This window comes from Melozone crissalis, unplaced genomic scaffold (genome assembly GCF_028551555.1).
Source record: "Melozone crissalis strain CALT ecotype California unplaced genomic scaffold, PUWL_Pcris_2 ptg000018l_1, whole genome shotgun sequence".
In the NCBI taxonomy this organism is placed as follows: domain Eukaryota; kingdom Metazoa; phylum Chordata; class Aves; order Passeriformes; family Passerellidae; genus Melozone; species Melozone crissalis.
In genome coordinates this window covers 33,827,531-33,848,791 of record NW_026535796.1, presented here as the reverse complement: position 1 = coordinate 33,848,791, position 21,261 = coordinate 33,827,531, and the positions used below count along the sequence as shown (strand labels likewise).

Below are 21,261 nucleotides of genomic sequence, written 5' to 3'. Positions count from 1 at the left end.
GAAAACAATTTTGATTTAAGTTTTACAAGAGAATAAAGATGATTGTCCTAGAGGCTCAAAACCAGAAATGTGCCATTCATATTTTAAATTCTATGAAACTTTTGTTCTTTGTCTTCTCATTTCTCTTATGACAAGAAAACTAAGTATAACCACAGTTTAAGAATAGCTGATGCTCCAAGTGCACAGATCTCAAGTGAGATGCTACCTCTGCTCCTCAAATATTTTACCTCATAGTATGCAAGTTGTCCTGCTGCAGTTTGATCACAAATTGTCAGTGGACCCAAGATCAGAATTTAGAACTCATTTTCCAGAAGTTATCTGGGAAACATTAAACAGTGAAGAGAGACACAACAGAAAGAAACCATGTATCTATCATTATTTAGCTTCCTGAGGATGCATGCCATGCGAACATTCCATAAGCAAAGAAAACACAGTACTGTTTCTCCTTTCCAGTCCTAGAATGCTGAATTACAATACTCCCAGGAGAGTTCCAGGCCTTCAGTTCAGTCAGCTCACAGCTACCTAGCTGCATGCTGCCAGAGACAGCATGAACTTCATAGCAAAAAAGCATCTTTTGCTTCCAAACCCAGCTCAACCACATTTCTTTAAATCCCAAGGTCTGTCCAGTATTGCATGGGTGGCAACAACATGAGATGGCACAGTCTGCTAAGGGAAATTGTCTCCTAAGGGCTCAAAAAATGATTCACCATGACAGCTGCATTTATATAAATGAACAAAGTATTTTTTCTTCTGGTAATAATAAATTTGTTTAGATGACAGCAAGGTGTCCCACAAGCAGAATTACTTTATTCCTTTCAAAAGGATTCTCAAAGTGTCCTGATAATGTTGAAATCTCAAATTGGGAAAAACTGATTTTGGCTGGTGAGGTCATGCTCTTCTCTCTCATTTGAAAGCACACTACCAACAGACTATACTTCTGTAGGAATCACACTTTCTAATGTGACTTGCAACTTACAGTTCTATGATAATTTTTAACTATTCAACTGCATTAGACATGGGCTTTTTGGGGATAGGTTCATATTTGTTTCAGTGTAATGTCACAACTCTATTTTTCCGATTCAATCCTTTCAGAAAAGATTCTACTGAAATCTTCTCAGTATCCCCATGGTTACCTGAACAGTTGCTCAGAGATTAAAAGGCTTCTGAAAATATTTAAAACAACGCTTTACAAAGAGAAAAGAGCAGTGATGTATTCTATGTATCGACAGACAGGCAAGGAAAAACTAATGGACAGGGTTAACAAAGATGACCGAAGCAAAGTCTAAAAAATGCCAAACCCAACTTGATGCGTGAAAAGTAAAACTAACTTGTACCAATACCAATTCTTCCCTTCAAAAGACTCAGAACTAATAATGCAAAGTAAGTTATTTATCTTTGTTGATGTAAAAATTCAAGGAAAACAAATTTCTAGAACTGACCTAATACTCTCAGCTATTATTTCACTCTTTCTTACCATAATCAGACCATAACACTTAAAGAGCAATCCTACAGTAAAACACAAGGAGACTGAGGATGACAACTGTGCTCTATTCACATAGCACAGCATGCTGCACATTCCCTTGCAAGAAACCACATGTATTTATCTCATGAGACAGGTAGCTTCAATATTAAAAAAGCAAACTGACTTGAAAAAAACTGAAGTGTCATAAGAAACTATAATTCACAGAAAATACTGTTTTAACAGTCAACTTTGCTGAGAAGGTAGCAACTCCATTCTGCAGTAACTGATATTTTTTTCAGAGCTGAATTTTTCAATATGGTGCAAAGAAACAGCTCAACTTAGAGTTAGCACAATTGCATGCATGGTCAAAGAGTGATCATTACATGAGAGTGCTAGATGCATATCTTCCTATTTAAATACCAATGAAAGCTGAAATTCATTCTGCTCAGTGCTGTGAAAGGTTCTACTGACAATTTCAGCAAGCATAAGAGTAAGAGCTAAATCAGGATCAGGACAATGTATTCTGTACTTAAGGACTTCCCAGACAAAAGCAAAATCACTAATTACCAAACTCTGGTTAGGAGCCAAGCAAGGGACTAGCTAGCTATTCTCAGTTCTGCCAGCATCAATGATGAATTTTTCCTTTTTGCTTGTTTTCTTCAGTCACTGAATGTCTGGAGTATGTAGAATCTGCTATAGGTTGTAGTTCTGGCGTAAGTTATTTTCTTTCAGAGCCGCTTCCCATCAAGAAGTTGAAGAGTGGTCTGCTAAGCATTCAAACCAACTGAAACAAATGGCAAAGATTATGGATACATTGATATTTCTGTACTAAAGAAGGGGAAAACAACTGAACTTCAGGAAAACAACAAAACCCAAGCCTTTCAGCCTTTTCTGGTCAAACAGTCTGACAACAGTCTACAATGGTATGTTTTCATAAGTGAATTTTGCTTTAAACTTCAAGACTGATATATTTTCTGCCAGTTCTTATCAGAGTAAAATATAATTTTATGAATATTCTCTGCTCATTTTTCTTTAGTTCTACATGCACCACAGAATAAACAGCATGACATAACCTCTCAGTATTATCTGCTAAAATAATATCAAAATTTGTAAAACCAGTAAACATTATAACTTCTGACAGACACTATCCATTTGAATGCTCCAGAAGTACTCTTTAGTCTGAAAAGAAAAATGTTAGAAAAGGATCTGGTACAGTTCTATTACCAAAAATACAGGCAAAATCACTATCAGTTCTTAAGAGTCAAGAAGCAGCATCAACTCATGGTGTACCACGAGAACTTCAGTTTTGTTATGAAAAACTGAGTATAGACTGAAATCCATTTTACGCATACCTGAGAGTAACTTCTCCAAAGTGAAGCTCACTTAATTTCCACAGCAATACACAGTACTCATTTCTTGTTAGCTATTAGTTTTCTTTTGCCAACAATTCTCTGTCACAATTCAAAGAGTACTTACTGAGCAACATTTTAGAAGCATATATGCTATGTAAAGTAAGTGTATGCAGAAGATGTACATTTAATACCTTCTATTTTAAAAATGCTGCATTCAGGGAGCTCAATTTTCTTGTATTAAACATATTTGGGGCATAATACAAGTTCAGCTATTCCCCTTGTTTACTGAAGAACTTTTAATCATGCACCACAGAGAAGGCTGAGAAGCAGCCAAATACCAAAACATTAGAATGGCAAACAAACCCATCTATTACAACCATGGTCTCCTTTAACAACCTAATCTACACCATCACACCAGAACAAGCTGATTTACCAACCTAGACGCAAAGCACAATGTAATCACACAACAGAGAAGGAAAATTCAGGACTTCATTTTCTTTCCTCAGAAAGATCAGGAGGAAAATTCAATTCAATATTTAAACAGCAATTATTTTCAAATTTAAACATCCTTCCTGGTATGACATCGTAAATGCAAAGCATTTGCTTTGAAATCTGCGAGGACATAAGAAAGTTTTCACCAGCAAACTCAATGCTCTGCAGAAGTGATATCCCAGCATCTATGAAGAATCTGTACTACTTTTAGTAGTGTGGACTGTTATTCACTCATCTTTTTTTTCATCAAGCTTAACACATTTATCAAAGGTAAAGAAGGGTGTAACTTCTGGTCTTTGTCACTTCTTTTAATGATGTATCTCTATGACTCAGTAGACTTATGAATGGAATTAAATACACTGATAGGGATTAGTGTTGAATAAAAGACACAAGAAGACCAAAACAAATTTTCTAGGCTGCCCCTCAGAAAACTCTATAGTACCTGTTTTCATATTGAGCATTAAAGACAAGTTTTTCATACACTGCTACCTTGAACATTACATAACCACCCAATAGAATTCATACTCACGTAGTAACGAAAATTTGACATAACTGAGAAACTAGGATCCAAACATAATGATATTCCTGCTTTCCAGGAACATGAACTCCTAAAGGCCAGCAAGACCTGGGGTCTTAATGGATCTGTCTATGAGAAAAGAGCAGGTGAAAAACCTAGAAGACAGGACACATTCCAGAATATGAGCACAGCATGTCTTCCAGGTAAGGATGGTTCTGAGCACTAACATGTGAACACAGACCACATTCAAAATGTCAAACAAAAACCATACTACATGGTCCACCAAGAACACTGAGTTTATAGTGAAATTTATTGTTCTGCTTCCTAATACAATAAGCTACAAGGTACATACAGTATAAAACGAGAACATCCACAGAGCAAAGGTGATAAACATTCTGTGACGGTACAGTGGAGGTAACATCTGTCTAATCCTTCCACTTTATCCCACAAAGAGCAGCTAAAACTACTGACCCTCCCCCTCCCTCCCCTCCAAAAATATTAAAAAGTAAACTTTCTCTCTCACTTAGGAGTAGTGGGATTCATTGAGTTTTTTGAGGGCACTGCCAGTTATCTGCCAGTATCTCAAGAAAATTGCTGAAATTAAAGTAACAAAGAAAAACTGTGAAGGTGGGAGTGACATGACCCATGCAAGATGCTCATGACACCTTGGTTCACTTCTCTGCAGAGCAAATGGCCTGTAAAGAAAGGAAAAGTTTGTTATGTCACGTAAACCAGTAATTAACATGGTTAGAATTAAGATATAATAAGCAACATCTGAACTCAACAGGACTAATAGGCACACAGCTAAACTACTCTAAATGGAACCACAAGCTTCCTGTAATAAGGCTGGGAGATCTGAGGGCTGATAATCCTTCCCCCTTTATTGTCAGGTGCTGTACAGAAGGGTGCATGTCAACATAGGCACAGCTGACACCTACTATACAAAGTTCCAAATCAAACAACCTTGTCTGGGAGAACTCAGCCTCAACTCTTGAAAAACAGCAAGGCTACAAACATTGATGGAACAATGGAAGATGAATATTTACCTCAAAGGCACAAAAATCCACTTAACCACTTTTTCAGATATACTTGGTGCGGTTGAGGGCTCTCTCGGCAAGGTGACCACTTTCATCTGTTATCTTCTCCCAGTCAGTCTGTCCAACAACAAAACCGATGGCCCTTTTCCTGTCAGCATCTTTTTTTTCTTCTAGATCTGCCCATCGCACCTATGGAGAACATCCTATCAGTACAATAATCTTCCAAGAAATCCTGATATGAATCTAGGCTTTCCACTGCAAGTAAGAATATAAGAATGCTAATTTCTACTCATTTCCCTTAGAACAGGTAAGTATTATTTTTTTCTGATAGGTAAAGAGGGAAATTATTTTTAACTGAATGGACCAGGTGTTCTACAGAGCAGACAAAAGGTATACATGATAAGCTTTTTCCATTTCAGTGCTATAGCTCTGAGAGTTGAAGTGTAACTACTACAATTATTTCTCTGTTCAAAGCAACACTTTCTGCAGGAAGAATTATCCAAGACTCATTTACTGTTTTATTTTTATGGAAAATCTGTCTTTCAATTGCACAATGGAAACATCTAGAAGATGACTATGAAACTACAGATAGACAGTGTTAAAGAGCAAGTCAGCAATGAATAAATGAATGAAGGAGTTTTCTTCTCTAGCTTTCATGATATATTTCTATTAAAAATTCTCCACTATTTCTTTACACTAAGTAACTTTTTCATACGTATGTTATTTCCCCATCTTTACATCTCCTTATCTGCACTGCACCTCTTCGTGGCAATGAAGATCCCTTTAATTTATCCTGTTTAATATACACAGTGACACTCCCAAAACAAGACACCAATGGGAGGGAGCAACAGGAAGGAGGGAGGGAGAGGTGCAATGGAGAAACGTTCCAGGCCAGAAACTCAGCTGAAACACACCATTGCAGGACAATGAAAAACAGTAAGTGAAAAGCTCTTCTCTGCACACTGATTAGTCTCACTCAGGCCTCTGTGTTACTGGGAAACCTAGCCTTATCTATTATCTGCCAGCACCTCCCTATCCTCAATCTACCTGGATTTCCCCTGACATTCCTGCTGATAAGCAATGTCAGTTTTCTTCCACCATCATCTCCTCTGCTAGTGCCTTAAGTACCTCCATTTCTCTCAGACACACTATCCAGTACTACCAGTTTTCTATTTGACATTACAGAGCAAATCAATACCCAAACACTGATAGCTAATTCAAATTACTGCTAGTGGCAAAAGCTGGCCTTTCTATTTTACAGAGAAGAAAAAAAAAACATTACCTCCTTCTATTACATATGTCATCTTCCTCTATGATTTTTCCCCTTTTTCCACAACAGAATTTAAACATGCAGCAGTTGGTATTCAGATCGTGTCACCCATAGTTAATCTGTATTATCTACAATTCCTAGCTCTGTTATAACTAATATGTTTACCTCTGGAAGACCCTACTTGCAGGCATAATTTCTTACAGAATCTAATGGAACAGCAAAATGAAAAGGGAGTCAATGAAATTCCCGTATTCACAGACAATGAATGACTTGATATAAGCTCTCTTTCACAGAGACCATTAAAGGGTTATATACAGACAGTAAGTCATTTGAAAATTTATTACCCTTTTCTTTCCAGGTTCAGAAGCACGTGTATCATAGTCGTCTGGAAGCTGCAGATAATCTTCTATTCTGCTGGCAATTGCTTCCCAGTCACGTTTTCTTTTAGCGCCAGTCCGCAATCCGTCCAGCTTGTCTGAGAACAAACACAGAGCCTCAGCGTTAAGGGAGATTATTTTTTCTATTATTCACACAAACAAGACAAGAGTGGAAAAGTTTTCAAAAGAATGAGCAGCAGAATTTGTACATCCAGCTTGTCTTGACAGGTGTAATGATGAGAGTTGAAATAAACTAAAGAAGACTCAACACAGTTTTCAAGTTTTATTGATCTTTCATGTTAACTGTGTGGCAATAAAACACAGTGTTGTTTTCTATATGAGGGAGAAAAAGTTTGCTCTTCCGGATCTACATGGAGTCTGCCCTTACAGGTACAATATAGCCAACAATAGCTGGAAACCACAGATCCATCTTTCTGTATTTGAACACAATACTAAAGCTGTAGCATTTTTTCCCAAATTTGGGGATCAATACTGTATCATACATGGCATACATGCAGTTTCAGGGAACAAGTGGCAATTATATAACTTAATGCATCAAAGACAAGTTTTTGAGATACTGTTTCTGCTAAACAAAACTCCTTGGAAAGCCTGATTCTCCCCTTTCTTTTTCTCTCCCCATAAGGCAAACCACTTAAAAAGTCTTCCAGGACTGGGAGAAAAATATCTCAGAATCTTTTCTTTCATGGTGCAAGAGGTCAGTCATGAATATTTGAACAGTACATTTGTCCAACAGTCCTCTTTTTCTTCTTTTTCTTATTGAACCGATACATGAGGAGAAACAATTCCATTCCTAGGTTCTAAAATTTTGTCCCACTTTAGACACTTATTCTCAGTAAAGAAAACAACACCTTTTTGACATTATGTGGCAAACTGTCTTTGGAAAGGAGATGAAACATTCATTGTAAGATTATGAATAACAAAGCATGAAAAGGAAAACCGGCTCTACAAGTCAAAGGAAATTCTGTTACTTCTGCCGATGTAAACTACCAGTTTATAAGCCAACAATTCAAGTATGTGTAGAAGGAACACTAAGCTTGGCAATTACATTCATTAAACCATTACCAGTGATGTCAGAAATACTGTTTCAGAAGTCACTGTTGTAATTAAATTCACCCACAAAAGGCCTCAGAAATAGACCAGATACAAGGCAGCATTATTTTCTGGATAGCAGAAGATGATATTCAAAGGTATGTACTTAAAGAAACTCAGTTCAGAGATGAGTTTTTTACTTAATATGGGAGAGAAGAGAGTAACAATGGAGATAATGTGAGGCAATGGTACTGTAGATATGCTAGTATAATTTAAAGTCCATAAACTAATTAAGTTATTTCTCCCTCACACACTTCAAAACCTTTTAAAGACTCCACTTCTGCCCCATTTCCCTGGAACAGATACAGAACTTCTTCTAAAAAAACATTATAATCCCCCTGCTTCTTAAAATAGACAACATTTAAGAAAAATGTTCGGAATATTTGTATCTATTAAATTATCTAGTTAAGGTTCTTCTTTTGCTGTAAGTTAAATCTGCCAAATTTGATGCTCAATCTCCATAGAAAGGTGACACTCCCTCTAGAAGACAAAATTTATTTATACAATATTCCTCTATTACTCCAGCTACATTCAATCAGTGTAGATCATTTGTGGCATTAAGCATTTTCCAGAAAAAAATAACATTGAAGAGGAGATCAACAAACTCATTGAGGAGCATTTAGGAACATGAAAAAGTGAAAATGTAGGAGTTCACTGTTGGCAAGTACCTGTAGACAGACATATTCCTGTTGGAAGGAAGCTATGATGCAAGTTCACCTCATTACCAATGTGAAAGTAAGTTAAGTCTCCCACTCCCTGCGGCACACCAAACAACTGAAAACATTGCCAAGAAATGTGTAATGCCGAAATGTCAGTAGAGAGCTCAGAAGCTGTTCTGAATATGCAGTTCCTCTCTGTCCCTTTTTGTTATTGCTACACGGGATTTATTTTAAAAAGTTATGTCCTTCCATGTTTGAAGCTGGATTGCTTTTCCAGAGAGGTCTGCTTCCATCCATACTATAGCAGTTCAAGGTACATGTGTCATGCAGCAGACACTACACAAATGTCAAAAACCTGCCACAAAGGATTATTTCAGAATGTTCTTTTCTGAAAATGAGACAAGGTGTCATTTTGTAACACTGGTGCTTGTGATTATTTATGGCTGATGATTACTTAGTGTTAAACTACTGAACATCATTTTATCATTTTATGTTTAAAAACAACAAAGCAGAAGCATTTCTGAAAACCCATAAAACTTAAAAACTCACCTGTAAAATTTTTAAAGTAACATCTGAAAGCAACTAATTTAATTAGCTCCTTCAAAACCTAAATAAATCAATCAGTTAAATTTTGCCCTTCTTACACAAAAGTCACAAAGTTTTATGTAGGATCCCATTTGTATTCTAGAGCAAATTTTACAACGGTATCAAAGTTTCAGGTACACCAGAGCCCATTTCTCCATTCCTGAAAGTTTGTAGAACTTGCCACTAAGCCACATCTTGAAACAGAGCATTGCACTAAACACTACTTTAAATTCCAATAAAAGAACCTTTGTGCATTATGCACTGAGAAGACCCATGAATAGACTTTCAGAATGAAACTGTGGCTGTGCACAGCATATAGGAAAGGATAAATCACACACGTACCCAAGAGGAATATAAGAATAAAGTAAGTCTGTGCTAAAGCAAGAGCTCTGGGTCATATGTTTGGCAATTGTCACAAGTCAGTATTTGCAGTTAGAACTCAAACTTTTCAGACATCTTCTGAGGTTTATTACAATCAGCAAGATCTTACTGTGCTCTCCTGTAAAAAACATCTACTCAAAAAGAAAAAAAAAGCAAAACAAGACTCAGAGCATCATTTTTGGAGTCTGCACTTACGTCATTCTGCAAACATTCACCCTCTGGGACTAAAGCAATAAACCTAATGGGCAGGCCAGCTCCCAGGAAATAACTCAGCCTTGGAGTAACTAATGCACACCACAGCTCACATGCCTTTCCAGAAACAATTATAATTGATCATCTACAATGAAGCCTTATTGTGAACTAAATATAGTAACTCTTACTCACAGACTGCAAGTGCTTCTAATGTCCACCTTAAGCTAAATGTTGATTGTCCTGGCAGAGTAATTTTCCAAAGAAACTGCATTTTTTACATAGGAATGCCTAGCTTTTTTAAAACCTAAGTTCTGTCAGAATTTATTTTTAATCTACAGACTTACATATAAATGAAACTGAATCTAGAGTGTAGTTATAAAAGTAAAATTGTAAATGTGGATTTAATAGAAAGCCCTTCTCAGCACCTGGATCTGTCTTGGAGTATGCTAACATCCAGTTTGTTAATGAAGTTTGTCTGTTAAAGGATTATTTCAACAGCCTTGCAAGTAACTTACTTCAGTATAAAAGTGATTCTGCTGCTTGCTCCCCATTTTACATTTAAGTGGAAACTATATAAAAATCATGTTTTGTACGTGATGGAGTTTTCATTACGGAAGGAAACGTAACACAGTTCTTAGCATGAATTTCAGAAACAATTGTACATTATTAAACAAATCACTGCTTATAACAAAAATGCAGACCAATCCTAGCTTAATTGTCTAGCTGCCTAGCTGCTTGGTATGCCAAAACCATAGAGTACAAGGTGCCTCTGCTTGTACTGCAGGTACCACATCATCAATATAATCTACAACTATTTCTATGACTTAAAAGAGAGCACAGCAGGAGAAGAGATGGTGTAGCTAAGCCCTTAAGAGGAAAAGGTGAAAGGCTGCTTTATGCAAACCAGACCTCCTAACTGTATTTCTATAGTGCAGTTGTGATTTTGGTTATTGGAAAGTTATGATGCACAGGGCTGTACCACACATGAAGAAGCAAACCACAAAATATTAAGAAGTATGTGTCCCATTAGCTATTTGTTACTTCTCAGGGACATGACACGAAAACAGCAGTTCTGAGCAGACTGCCTAGATAAAACCTTCATTTAGAACCTATACTGTTCAGTAAAAAAAAACCCATAACAAAACTGATCATAATGACCAGAAATCCCTTTCCATGAATAATCCTTTCACCATAGCTGTGGTGCATGCATTTCTGCCTGAAAGTTGCTTTTGACTTTGACAGAATCCTAATATCAGCACTATGAGAACAAAAAAGTACAGCAAAAATTGTGCCCTTTTGCTCCTGGAAAGTCCATTTTACTACTAAGAAGAATTCTATTGCTCTCCTGGAACTGCAAAGCATAATGAACTTTAAACTTTTCAATGCCTAAGATGCTGAAAAGATGTACTGACACCTAATAATTCAGAACCAACTACAAAGCATGCCACTACTTTGTCCTCACAGACATCAATTTTGAAAACTGAGAAGCATCTTCAATACAGTTCAGCTATGAGGCATGTCTCCAAGAATGCAAGAAGTTACTGATGACACTTAGGAAAAAAGGTATGCAATATGAAAAAGTACAGTGCGATGTGAGTTGATCTTTGCTTATATAAAAATAATAAACACAGAAAGATGAAGAATATAAATACTGTTTTTTTCAAATTTGAAGACAAAATACTTTCCTTGACCAGATGGAACAACAATCAATGAATATATAAAACAGTGATGATTAGAGAGTAGTAAAGTCTCCTGCCTTTGGCAGAAGATGAATTCCTGTTCTGTACAGACGCTTTTGCAGTTTCAGACACATGTATGAAATCAACGCATTTATTTGTCTTTGCAAGGAGGCACAGTAAAAACAAAAATTCAAGTCTTGCAAACATCATTAGATACCAACTATAAGAAACAGGAAAAAATAAATACCCACCTAGCTTTGCCTCAGAAGTGTCCATCTCCCATTTGCTTTTCGGAATGTAACCCTAAATCATACACAGAAAGAAGCTCGGAGGATTAGAGAGAGACACACATGCATATCACTTTTGAACTGGAAACAGCATTACAACGGGAGTTCAAGGTATTTCTTTTTGTAAGGTACAATTCCCATTATCAGATGGAGACCAATTACTTGGTATTTCAGAACTTCTGCATCCACTTGCCATTCAGTGATTTCAGTAGCCCTTGCAAATCATTACATGAGTGCTGCCCTCTGCAAACACAGAACTCCAGAATGAGTCTGACAGACAGCAAAAGCACACAAAAGTGTGCAGTTACTGTATTGTATTATTCCAGGTGGCAAAGTCACACAACTTTCAGGCATAAAGAATATTCAAAGCTTTACAAACACAAATGAAAAAGTTACCGTAAGTTTTTATGAACACATTCCCAGATTTAGTACACATAAGCTTCACTTACTCCTTTTGAAGGGACATACTAAATTAATGTATGAGTGGTTAATCCACAATTAAACAATTTTTTTGTTTAAATGAGAGAATCTGCTGAGTCACTAGGATTTAAGTATTACTCTTCATTTTAAAATGGTAGTCTTAGTGCAATGATTCTTATAAAACAACTTTGCCCTACAAATAATGTCACCATGTGTAATGATCTTTAGCCAGTTTATTCTTTGTAAATGAGCATAATGAAAATAAATTTGGCAAAAAGATATTTATTTATTTAAGTTAGCCTCTTGTTGTATTTTCTTTTTAAATTCTTTGACAAGTAAATTGTTACTAAGCAACCCTCATTTTAGCTGTTCAGTTTTGATATAAAAGTACTTATGTTCCTCTGCAACCACATAAAAAAGCTCAAGGTAGTGAATGGAAGCCCTCCGAGAGAATTTAATTATTTTTTAGAATGTTTTTTAATAGAGAGGGAAAAGAACTACTCTAGAAGATTTCAAGAAGAAAACAAACAATCCACAAACCAGTTTCATTACACTAACTTCTTTCCTGCTTTATTTATAGGTTGCTCCACTGTGGTAAAAATATATGTGTATTTGTTAATACTATGTGTTACTAAATTCGTGTATTCCAGTAAATTCCAGAGAGCCACACTGCATTTGATTATATTCAGCACTGCTCTTTAAAAATCCTTGAATGACCTTTTTCTATCAAACATATATCAGTGACTTGAGGTTATCAGATCTCTGGATTTTCTTGGTTTTAATCAAATCTGTAATTAATGCAAACCAAAACAGTTTGTGCTGCAATGTTTCCTTGTAACAAATAAATAAACTTAATATATATACATATGTTTATACATTTAAACCAAGTTGCACTTTGAAGCTTGCTCAGAGAGTTTACACCACAGCTAAAAGCCTTAAACAAAGTGATGTGGGATACACTGGTGAGAACACTAAGTTAAATGTATCAATAATTCATACCATCAAGCACAGAAAAGCAGGAATTGTCTGAATGCTACAAACAATCCTATGGGAGTTGATAATAGCAAGAAGAGTTACTTTGATGGTGTGAAATGGCCTATTGTGTGCTGAATCTATACAATATCCTGGTCCTCAAATAGGATAAGCAAAGATTCAGACTTTATCCTTTGGTACAAGACAGTTGGATATTTCAAAGATATCTGCCAGATGGCAGGAGCTTCAGACCTCCCTTTTCTTACAGGATTAAATGCAGCAAAATGAATTGCATAACCCTCATCAAATGCTCTCAAAAGGGCAAGAGATACCAAATACAGTGTCGTGTTCCACTTTCTGTCTGACATAATTCTCTGAGATTAGCCATCTGACTGAATTCAAGAGATTACCCAGAGTAGATAATGCTCTTTTTCATATCTTGTGCATCTGAACAGAACACATTCTTATATGCAGATTACTTTTTGCTTTCTCTTTGTCTCAAAGAAAAGGCCTATTGTTATAAGTGCTGTACATTAGGACACTCCCCAGAACCCATAAAGACACACATACACACACAGATTTATGCACAGATGTCTCAAAAGCTAAAGAAAACTTTCTCTTTTAACTATAGCTCATTGAAATGGGACTAGCAACCATATTCTTGTAAACATGGATGCATCTTTGAAATGTTCTAACCACACTTTATGCAGTCTCATATTCTGCGGCAAAGAATAATTTAGTAAAGAGAATAAATCAGTCATGTTGAAAAAAACAGATGTTTATTAGAATCCACTTTTCCTAAGCTTTTTAAAATTCTGATTTCAACTGCTTTCTGACCTGCCACTCCTGACGAATAGTAAATTTCCATCCAGGAAAAACACTTTGCTCAACTCAGACATTTTTGGTTACTTCCTGTTTATTGAACTTTAACTGCTTGGTTGTGGGCACCAAGATTTGAGACATTCAGCTCATCAAGCACAGACCAGTTGCAGCTCCAACACATACCAAGAAGTTACAGCAGGAAGCCTTTCGTAGCCTTTTAAATACATACCTAAAAAAGCCAGCCCTCAGGGCAATTCTGTAACCTTTATTTATCCAAGAGACCTAATGCCTCACCTTGGAAATACCACCTGACAAACAAAGTCAGTCAACCGTGGCAGAAAAAGCAGTCTTCATAACTGTTATCATGTACCGTGACAGCTGAGGAGAGTTCTTTAGACACGTGAAAGGAAATAAGCTAAATTAATCTTTGCCCATTGTTCCCATCCCTCCACTTTGTGTCATTCTTAGATTATCTGGAAGATAGCACTATTATGTACTGCAATTTAAAATATCTCTATGAGGCATGTTACCATGCTCTATAGACAATACTGTTTGTAGCACATACTCACATATTCTTAGAAATAAATTAGGAAGAAATAATAGGATTTATCGGTAAAGTTCTCCTAGAAATGTTTAAGTAAAAAACTGATAGAAACATGTGTGTTAAGACTGCACTGCTAAGAACGGCAATGGGTTGGCATTTGTAAGTCTGAGATTCTCTCTCAGACACATTAATGAACAATTTGTTAGGGATGGCTGATGTGTCTCCTACCAGTTCACTTTCTTCTTCCTCTGCTGTGTCCTTCTTTGCTTCTTCTTTCTGGTCTTCAATATTTGCATCAAAATCCTCCATCTCCACCTGTTCCAAAGCACATGCACAGACTTACATGGCTCTGTCTGGATTTGAATTATCATCTTTTTAACAGAGAAAGTAGAGATGTCCAAATTCAAATAGAAAAGAAAGGATTCATCTTTGAAAGTATGATGATGCAATATATAAGAATCCTGTGTCCTTTCTGGCTTTCCTAAGAAGCATGTTCTCTTCTAGCAACAGAATGACAAAGAATATTCTTTACAAAGATTTTCTGGGGAAAAGAAAAAATTGTTCATTCCTTCCTTCACACGCATTCCTTGTGTTACCACTATCTGTAACACCAAGTTACTTCTCTTGCTTCCCACACAATCGGATTTAAAAACTTGCAATCGCAGAAAAAGTTCTTAAACTTGCCATCTATATATACCTGGAATGGCTGCCTTTATCTTTTACGTTTTTTTTAAATCACAGTAAAGCATAATAGTAACCACAGAGCTCAGCGTAACAAAATAGAAGAATGATGACATAATATCTAACTCTGCTCATCTAATGCAATACTTTCTGGGCTCCACAGCTGTACTGGGGAGCCATGCATATACTCTGGAATATGTTGAACTCCCCACGTCTGTACAGTCCTTTACATAATTTGCAAAACCTTGTAAATCCCAGTCTGTCGTTCTCTGAACCTACTTTATTGTGGAACCTTTTGCTGTCCTTTTAAAGATTACTATTTTCCAGTACAAAGAATTTGGAGATGCAATAATAACTTGCTAACATTGTGACAACCTGCAAAGACGGACTGTCTACTTCAGCAGTTCATCAGTTTCTATGGCTGTGTCAAGAGATGTTGTGACAGCAACAAGCCATGGTTCATTCAAAAAGACCACACAACTAAAACACTAATTTATGCCCACAGCTCCTGACAAAACTGCTAAAAAAGAATGCAACAATACAGTAGGCTGACACACCAAAGATGCATGTCATGGCAAACTGCAAATGAAGTGAAAAGGCAATTTTAGCCTTCTGCTACATGTGATTTATTTCTCCAGTCTCTGCTAAACATCTGTATTTCTCAAAACAAGGACCGAGTTCAAATTTGTTTATTTTCTTATCTTACTTTCTCAAATACGATCTAAATGATTCAGTAACCTCTAAAAGTGCTGAGCTTCATCTAAGAGTGCAAAGTTTCTCTTTAATCTTCTTAATTGGTATTCAACAGTTGCTAAGAGCAAAGTGACTTCAACTCTTGCTCAAAGATGCCCAAGTCTGAGCTTCAAAAAGGTGATAAAAGGTAAAAATATACATTTATGTTTGGGGTAATTCATAATAACAAAATACACTTTCCTGACAGTGAGTTTGGCTTTCTAAAGTGCCTTGCTGTGATCGCATCTTTGTCAGCTTCATATTTTCAGTACAGTGACATTGACATAATCTGCAGTTTTAACAAGCACAGAGATTCTCACCTCTTCGATAGCAGCATCCTGCAGCAGAGAACGAATGTCCAGGCGCATCATGTGGCGTGGTGCTGCCTCCCAGTGATCAGACATCTAACAAAACACACAAAAATGAAGCACCTCTAAAAATCTAACAGATTCATTGGAAAATTTCGTTCCTGATTGCTAACAGGATGTATCTGTACTTCAGTAATTTTAATCAATCCCATGAAATAACTACCAGTATTTCTCAGAGGAAAAGGGCAAGCATTATGTAGTCTATAGTTTTCAAACAGCAGCAGCCCCAAAAGCACAGTATGACTCCAGATGTATATAGTTACCCTGCTGATATCCTTTAGCTTGCGCCCATGAATATTCCTCTTGGAACACGTCTGGTTATCTGCACTCATTTCAGCTAAGTACACCTAGAAAGAAAAAGACTGTTAAGTACTGTAAACCAATTTTTAGAGCTCTCTTCTACCTTGTAATACACTCTGCAGTTATAAACTTTAAGAAAGGTCAATTTGCAACTGTAAACCACAGCATTTTTCCTGAATGTGGGAGACTTTTCCATTCAAAAGTTTAGAAACATCAGCATATGGCTGTCAGCAAGTTCAAAAGCTATTCCGGCTCCATTACCTCAAACCCCTTTGTTTTTGCAGCACTCCAGAACTGTTCAAAGTGTCGCACTCTGTCATTGATAGCATCAAGGATAATGAAGGGAAAGAAGCCGTCGTCCAAGGTCTTTTTGAAAGTTTTAAACATGCTGGTACGATAGGTCTCCTCCATATCAGCCTCATATTCGTACTCCATCACCTTTACCAAGGACAAAAGCATTAAGAAAGAGGACATCTATAAAATGGCTAATATTCAACACCTGAATGGCATGACCACAAAGTACACTGGTGTGGGAAAAACACCCTTCAGGTCAGTTTTTAAGAATTTGCTCATACCACCCTAATATACCACCCAATACAAGTTATATTGGCTTGTTTTGAAAAACAGCCCAGAGACTTCTGCACTCTTCCCAACCCACAGACTGGAATTCTGATGGCCACTGTTTTTCCAGAATGTCTTGTTTCTTTGTCAAGAAAAACAACAGAATTAAGATTACCTTCTTTTTAACTTTTTTCCCTGTATCTGGGTCTCTCTCCTCTTTCTCCACTTCAGTGATAAAGTAGTCATCCAGGCTGAGCACTCTTGGCGCAGGTCCTCCACATTCTACTTCCTTATCCTGGGAAGAAAGCAAAAAGAAAGTATATACCTTTGCTGTAAAAATTCCATTCTGCTACACTTCAAAATACTTCAAAATACTTTTGGTCAACAGCAGTTCCCTGCTCAATAGGAAAAACAAAAAGAGAGTAGTATCCCTCCTGCTTGCTAACACTGGTGGAGATTCACATAGCACATGAACACATGGACAAAATAACAACAGACTTGAATTCTAGGCAAACACAAAGCAAACAGTGGAGGAAGCACATGTAAAGGACAAGCAGCACTACACAGTGAGTGCCTGTTTACGTACCCTGATGAGTTTTGCTACATGTGTCTTTCCACTGCCAGGTAACCCTCTCATGATGATCACAATCTGAAACAAAGATCATGTAAGCAGGTATGATACTGTACTAAATTTAACAGACTCTTTTGCAAATATTTTCTTCTGGATAATTATGTGCTGTGGGCTCACACTTTTGCATATCATCAAGCACTCCCTGTCTGTTTTAGAAACAAGGCTGTGAGAAATGGTAGTAGTTCACATAATTCAGACTTTTTGATGTTAATCATGACAGCAGTTTAGGCTGCATGCTATAGATCTGGTTCAGTTTCACTAACTTCTTTCATTCGACTGAAAGAAACTTACCTAAATATTTTATACCCTAAATTGTGTTCTTTCTTATATAACACGTGCATTGCCAAATCTCTGGGTAAAGACAAGTCTTTCCCCTGATACATCAAAAACCAAAGTGAAGACCTCAGAAGAGTGCAAAACACTTTAATATTACACACAAATTTGCTTTGAGTGTTCCAATGAAGTTTACCTCTCCTGTGGACTCCTAATAGCTGTGCTACAACACTTTGCAAAGGAATCAAGCTAATTTCCAGAGCTTCCTCAAATGTACACTTGTTCCCAACATATTACACCCACCAGCACTTTATCTGAATACAGACCTTGTTCAAATTGATTGTTGCTTTCAGAATGTACACTCACCCTCTCTGGCCTGCTATCCCGCCCTGGTGGCTTTAAGATATCATCTACATTTTTAGATTCTGGCTTCCTTTCTACTCGTGGAGCAGGTGGTGGCTGACGAGGCATTGATGGAGCAGAAATAGGAATCCTTTCCTCAGGGTAATTTCTACGATCACCTTCAAATTCCAGTGTTTGGACAGAAGAATTTTCTTAGTTCAGTAAAATAAAAAAATTAAGATGTTCTGAGCTGATTTAAACAGACCTTCATTATTTTAAGTTAAATTCACAGACAGGTCCTCATAAATAATTAAAATTTCTATTCTTAAACCTATTGCAATCAAAGACAGTTTTTAGCAGAGTATATAACAGTTTCATTCATGATCTCAACACCACTGAGAAACAAACCTAAATATCACCACCTAAAGAGATTTTCCTGAATTATATATTTTGAAAAAACAAATACTGCAAATCAATCTTCTACCAATTAATCTTCACCTCTGCATGTTCATTATTTTTTTATACTATTCTAGCAAGACTTTTAAGATAGAGAAACTGTACCTCCAAACATGGAAGGCCCATGATCATATGCTGGACGATCTGTCTTTCGTTCATATGGTGGTCTGTCAAAACCACCTCGCCTGGAGGATGGATGGTCTTTCTTGTCACGGTAAGACTGAGTCCTTGAAGGTGTGGTAGGAAGAACCCTGCCAAAAAAGTATTTTGTGTATTTTGTGCATTTTTGTGGATTTCCACTGTGGATTCCAGAGTGAAAGGAACATATACCTCACAGGCAAAATGGACAGCCTGATACACAATACAGCCTCAACTGTATCGATGTCCATAGTGCTCCAAAGCCACGTACCTGTCGTCTCGGGGGTGCCGCTCCTTGTCAAACCTCTCTCGTTCGTAGTCCACAGAGCCTCGGTCTCTGTGCAATTCCCGCTCCCTCTTGAAATCCCGGTGATCTGTGCTGGAATTACCCTGACGCTCAAAATAAGGCTCACGGTCTCTTTCTCTATTGTAGCGACCTGGATGCTCTGGAGGGAGAAACCCATAGAAATCCAAACTACTGTTTTGGGAAAAGAAGGCAACAGGTAAGAGTGCAAGAAAAGTATATGGTATGTGAGCTAGGATGCACTTTATCCACACTCATTTCCAAACTGTACGAGAGACAACCATACCATGCAGTCCTACTTAAAGCTACAAACTGAGTTTTTAAAGTGGCTAGGTTATTGACTCCTCTTGAAAATATAAACTGTTAGTCTTATGGACCTCTGAAGAAAATAAAGTGGTTGTAGCTTAAACAAGAATTACTTAGTTTGAACAAGCTTTAACATTTTACAACTTTTCTAAGAGCTAACTAACTCTTTGAAAGCCAGCCAAGCACCTCCTACCTTTTTGAAATGTTTGCCTGTCTGGTAGAGGTTCTGGACGAAGGGTTACCCTCTCCCCATATGGAATCTGTTCCACTTTACTCGTGGTTATATCTGGTTGAAAATAAACAAAAGAATCCTAAGGTTTTAAAACACACGCTTGTATTTTCTTTCCTCTTCTTGAAAAGTAATCAGTCAATGGCACTAAAAGTGACTAGAACAAACTACCATAATTTCTTCTAATGGAAAATGCTAAAAGAGCTTTACATAAATAAACAGCATCATGGTTTTCAAAGGCTGAGTTTGTGTGTGTGTATGTAAACCACTCATCTTAACAATGGGACTGCCTTTTCAGGTGAGTTCGGGTAGCATGCAGTGTCAGAAAATTCTAAACATTAAAACGCTCTGTAAGTTTTAATAATTCACAGAGTTACTGTAATGTCAACAATAGTATCTGAAAGTCTCACAACAATGACATTTTTTCAAACATCTTTTAGAAAACCATTTACTTAATGGAAGAGATACGGCTTCCAGTCCTGTTATGTACTTTAGAGAGGGGAAAAAACAGTCTTTAAATGACAACACACAATTTAAGAACTTCTTTATGACATGATTTCACTCCTGTTAAAGGAGGGGGATCAATTCTATTAAAAACTAGTGTTGAATTTTAGCTTTGGTAAGTTCAGTAGTAAAAATCAGAGCCTCCCTATTTACTTATGTGTTAAACAAGTGTATAGGGTGCATGCCCTTCAGAACTAGACTCTGCCTCCCCCTCTGGGTAGAGGGTACCTCACACCCATTTTGCAGTATATAAATAATGCAAACACCAGCCACATTCTGTTTTAAATCACTAGTAACACCTAAGAACTCAAACCATCCGAAGTACCTTCTAGTCCAGTTATTTCCATACTCACCTACAAAGGGATTAAGGGAAAGTAACATTATCAACCTAAAAACAGCACATCATTTTGTACTTATTAGAAGCACCCATGGCTATACACCATTCATGGAATAGTAACCATGGAAAATACACTGTTCACCAACATGAAACAGTTCTTTCTAAAAGCATCAAGAAAAACACTAAACTCAGAGTCATAACTGGTTAAAGGTTAGGGACTCCTTATAACTGCACTGATCAGCATTACATCATTAATGCACACAAGCCTACACATCAACTGCAGAACACACACACTTTGCATGGCACACTCCTTAAAAAAAAAAAGGTCAGGAAGACTAATTAGCTCTTTGATACATACCAAATGCACTGTGATACCCACCTCGCCCGTGGCCATAATCCACCGTTTGCTGAATGATGGGTGCTTTGGGAACCGCTGGAATAACGGGAGAAAGGGACACTGGTACAGCTGGTGGAATGGAGGTGTGGACAGCAGGTATCTTCACGGGCGAGGAGACAGGGGGAGGCATCATGGACTCCTGTTTACACAGCTCGTACTCCATGTTGGCACCTTTATCCTCATTTGTGTCCCAGAGTCCGTGGAAAGAGTCCTCATCCCAGCGTTCCTGTTCCACAGTAGAAGGTGATGGTTTCAAAGACTGACCATGACTTGGGGTTGTAGTTGGAGTAGAAAGTGGAGCATGTGGCCTTGTCATGGGAGCAGGCCTTGCCAGTGGGGCACTTAGTCTTGTCACAGGGGTGGGCCGTCTGAACAACACAGGAGGCTTTATAATAACAGCAGGAGAAGGTTTAATAGCTTGGGCTTCTACTGGTGCCTCTAAAGATTGCTGAGAAGACACCTAGATGCAGAAAGCACTTTTAATGTAGATCTGCAACTAACCTTCTCTCATCCTCAGTATGTGCAATGGCAATTGGTAGTCAAA

General features: G+C 37.3%; 1 protein-coding gene across 5 annotated transcripts in view; it reads right to left on the bottom strand.

Moving 5' to 3' along the window:
- Positions 1-232: 232 nt before the first annotated feature.
- YLPM1 (YLP motif containing 1) overlaps positions 233-21,261 on the bottom strand; it is a 39,511-nt gene continuing 18,482 nt past the window's right edge. Inside the window, exons 7-22 of one of the 5 annotated variants that reach the window (XM_054275175.1) lie at positions 20,865-20,943; positions 20,700-20,753; positions 19,444-19,536; positions 18,912-19,086; positions 18,608-18,753; positions 18,071-18,258; positions 17,387-17,449; positions 16,976-17,095; positions 16,501-16,677; positions 16,203-16,286; positions 15,892-15,975; positions 14,387-14,473; positions 11,365-11,416; positions 6,475-6,605; positions 4,870-5,049; positions 233-4,518 (exon numbers count right to left, since the gene is read on the bottom strand). In XM_054275175.1, coding sequence (XP_054131150.1) covers positions 4,903-5,049; positions 6,475-6,605; positions 11,365-11,416; positions 14,387-14,473; positions 15,892-15,975; positions 16,203-16,286; positions 16,501-16,677; positions 16,976-17,095; positions 17,387-17,449; positions 18,071-18,258; positions 18,608-18,753; positions 18,912-19,086; positions 19,444-19,536; positions 20,700-20,753; positions 20,865-20,943 — 1,680 coding nt within the window. In that variant the 3' untranslated portion in view covers positions 233-4,518; positions 4,870-4,902. Of the gene's footprint in view, positions 4,519-4,869; positions 5,050-6,474; positions 6,606-7,852; positions 8,665-11,364; positions 11,417-14,386; positions 14,474-15,891; positions 15,976-16,202; positions 16,287-16,500; positions 16,678-16,975; positions 17,096-17,386; positions 17,450-18,070; positions 18,259-18,607; positions 18,754-18,911; positions 19,087-19,443; positions 19,537-20,699; positions 20,944-21,261 lie in introns of those variants that run through there. The other 4 variants (XM_054275173.1, XM_054275174.1, XR_008482985.1 and 1 more) reach the window with 4 other exon arrangements.